The 2,801-nt window shown below is 43.3% G+C and overlaps 1 protein-coding gene across 1 annotated transcript; it reads right to left on the bottom strand.

Moving 5' to 3' along the window:
- Positions 1–1,262: 1,262 nt before the first annotated feature.
- Positions 1,263–2,463, bottom strand: LOC126005945 (mitochondrial carnitine/acylcarnitine carrier protein-like). The gene is given in 2 exon segments (XM_049771277.1): positions 1,263–2,442; positions 2,445–2,463. Coding segments are annotated over 2 exon segments (906 nt in total). The 3' UTR covers positions 1,263–1,555.
- Positions 2,464–2,801: the final 338 nt, after the last annotated feature.

Raw genomic sequence — 2,801 nt, 5'->3', positions numbered from 1 at the left:
AGCCCCTTATCTGATGGGTATTGGGTGAATAGTTTCTCCCACTCAGTGGGTGGCTCTTGTATCCTGGGCGATATTTCCTTTGAGGTGCAGAAGCTTCTCAGCTTAATATATTCCCATCTGTTAATCTCTGCTTTCACTTGCTTGGAGAGTGCAGTTTCCTCCTTGAATATGCCTGTAGTCTCAATGTCCTGGAGTGTTTTGCCTATGTGATGTTCTTTATATCTTATAGTTTCCAGTCTGATATCGAGGTCTTTAATCCATTTGGATTTTACCTTTGTACATGATGTTAGCTGGGGGTCTAAGTTCAATTTTTTTTAAATGGCTAGCCAGTTGTGCCAACACCATTTGTTGAAGAGGCTTTCTTTGCTCCATTTAGGATTGCTTGCTCCTTTATCAAAAATTAGGTGATTGCATGTCTGGGGAACATTTTCTGAGTATTCAAGCCTATTCCACTGATCTGAGGGCCTGTCCTTATTCCAATACCATGCTGTTCTGATAACTATTGCTTTGTAGTAAATTTTAAAGTTGGGAAAAGTAATTCCTCCCATATTCCTTTTCCCAATGATTGCTTTAGCTATTCTAGGGTGTTTATTGTTCCAAACAAATTTCAAAAATGCCTGATCCTGTCACGCCCCACTGGGCAGGAGTAGTTTCATAGATTTTCCTCCTTTATTTACTTGCAGGGAAAATACAAAAGTTGAAAGACAGCAAACAGTATTTGTGTGATTATGACCTCATTTCATGTTGATTTTGCTAGTTATGTTTTTATGATTTTGTTCTGTTTTATTTTATTTTTTTTAAATTAGAAACAATATTTATTGTTTTCCTTTAAAATAGGGCACTTGCATGAGCAAAGAATGTGCAAACAGAGCCTTCCTACACCCTGTGCTTTCTCACTTTTCCCAGCAGGCTAGGACGTCGAGTCAAAACTCTCTTTACTATGTAGGAGGGTTAGCTCTTCGCCTACTCTTGGGAAACTGGGCTCCTCAAGTTTAATTCTGATTACTTGCATGTGTTACAAAAATTTTTTTAACCTGATTTGTAACCATCTGTCACTAGATAATGTATATTCCACCTGCACAGACAGATATGGGTTTCCAGTCCACATCCCCATGAATGGGACTCTGGAAATCTGATGAGAGTTCCGTGCTAGGAATCGAACAAGATTCTAATTCCTGTCCAGATGGCTGAATATGTGCATAGTCTCTGCAGTAAGAGAGATTCCGTCTTTCAGCATTAAGTATGTTGGATGTAGTAGTCAGTGATCAACTTGTAGCCCTCAGGCCACAGGTGCCATCTGATCTAGAAGCTACTAACTTCATCTCCAAATCCTTTTGAGGTTCCATAAATTGACGAACATGAATTGAAGTTTCAAAATAGCACATCAAGTTATACAAGGTAGAGAATATGTCATTAAGGCAATGGTGTCACCACTTCCACACACAGAGCACTGATCCTACTATACCCTCCCGTCACCCTCCACAATACTAGTCCTGTCCGCTGCTCCTCTTCCGTCACAGCTTCAGGTGTCTGGACCCTTGCACAGGCTTCAGTCTCACAAGTTGGGGACAGCCCAGTTAAGAAACTTCATGGCAACTTCAAAGCCAAGGAAGCAAGCCGCATTGGCTGGGAAGGCTCGGATCATCACTGCATTGAATCCCTTGTACAAGGATGCAATTCCTTTATCTCAGATTAGTTTCCTCAGCACGTCTCTGAAACCATTCGGGTATTTTCCAGGAGGAGCAGTCTGGAAGCGGGACTTGAGCACATCTGGGGGAATTGCCACTGCCCAGTTGAAGATTCCTGCAATGCCCCCAGCCACCAGGATTCGAGGCACACTGAGATCACTGACACTCTTTCCCTCTGGAGTTAAGATATTTTTCAGCCACTCATAGGTCATGAAATACATCCCGCTGGCTGGAACATCTCGCATAAGGGTGAGCACAGTTCCTTTGTAGATGCCTCGGATTCCAGATTCCTGGTACAGCTTCTTGGCACAGTCCAAGGTACCAGTGTACTTGGTTTCTCCTGAAGAAGCCTGGATCTGTAATAAGCACTTAATTCGTTCTCCAGGAGTCATGATTCCTGTGGTAAAAACTCCAGATAACATTCCAGCTGCAAACAGCTGGGGATAACTGAGTACAACTTCTGGAGATATTTGTTGCAGTTTCTTCCCCAAACCAAACCCAAAGAAGCACACAGCGAACATGGGAGTGACCCCAATGATGGGCGCAGCCATGCCCCGATAGAGTCCTGTGATGCCCTCTCTAACAAGAGTCTTCTGGAAACAGTCGATTGTCCCAGAATACATGGGAACCTGTCCAGGTGAACATGGGGGCTGTGTCTGCAGCCGTACCTTGACCGTGTTCAGGGGGTGCCCCACGAACACCAGACACATGCCCCCCGAGAAGCCCCCGGCCAGCAGGTTCTTGAGCGGCTGTTGGGCTTTGCCTGGTCGGCCATAGGCGGGTGGTTGCAGAGCGCTGCAGCCGGTCAGTCCCCTCCCGGGCCCACGCCGACCTTTCACCCACTGTTCTGTTGTATTTTTAAAGTATACACTGAATATGAGAAGTTGTAGCAAGAGCATGAAAAAATAATTCTTCCATATTTATATGCAGAATCCTTTCTTCCAGGATAGTTAATTGCTTCCATTCTTGCCCACTTTGCTTAATATTTGAAAGGTTACTAGTTGGCACATATCCTGATAATTTAATTACCTTTATTTTCATTATTAATTTGATTTGATTTCTCTTTCTTCCAAATTTGAGTTGAATTTCTTTCTCTTTATTAATAATCTTTTT

Source organism: Suncus etruscus, chromosome 4, assembly GCF_024139225.1.
Source record: "Suncus etruscus isolate mSunEtr1 chromosome 4, mSunEtr1.pri.cur, whole genome shotgun sequence".
NCBI classification, from domain to species: Eukaryota; Metazoa; Chordata; class Mammalia; order Eulipotyphla; family Soricidae; genus Suncus; species Suncus etruscus.
Note: the sequence above shows the minus strand (reverse complement) of the source record. Positions and strands in the feature narration are given on the sequence as shown.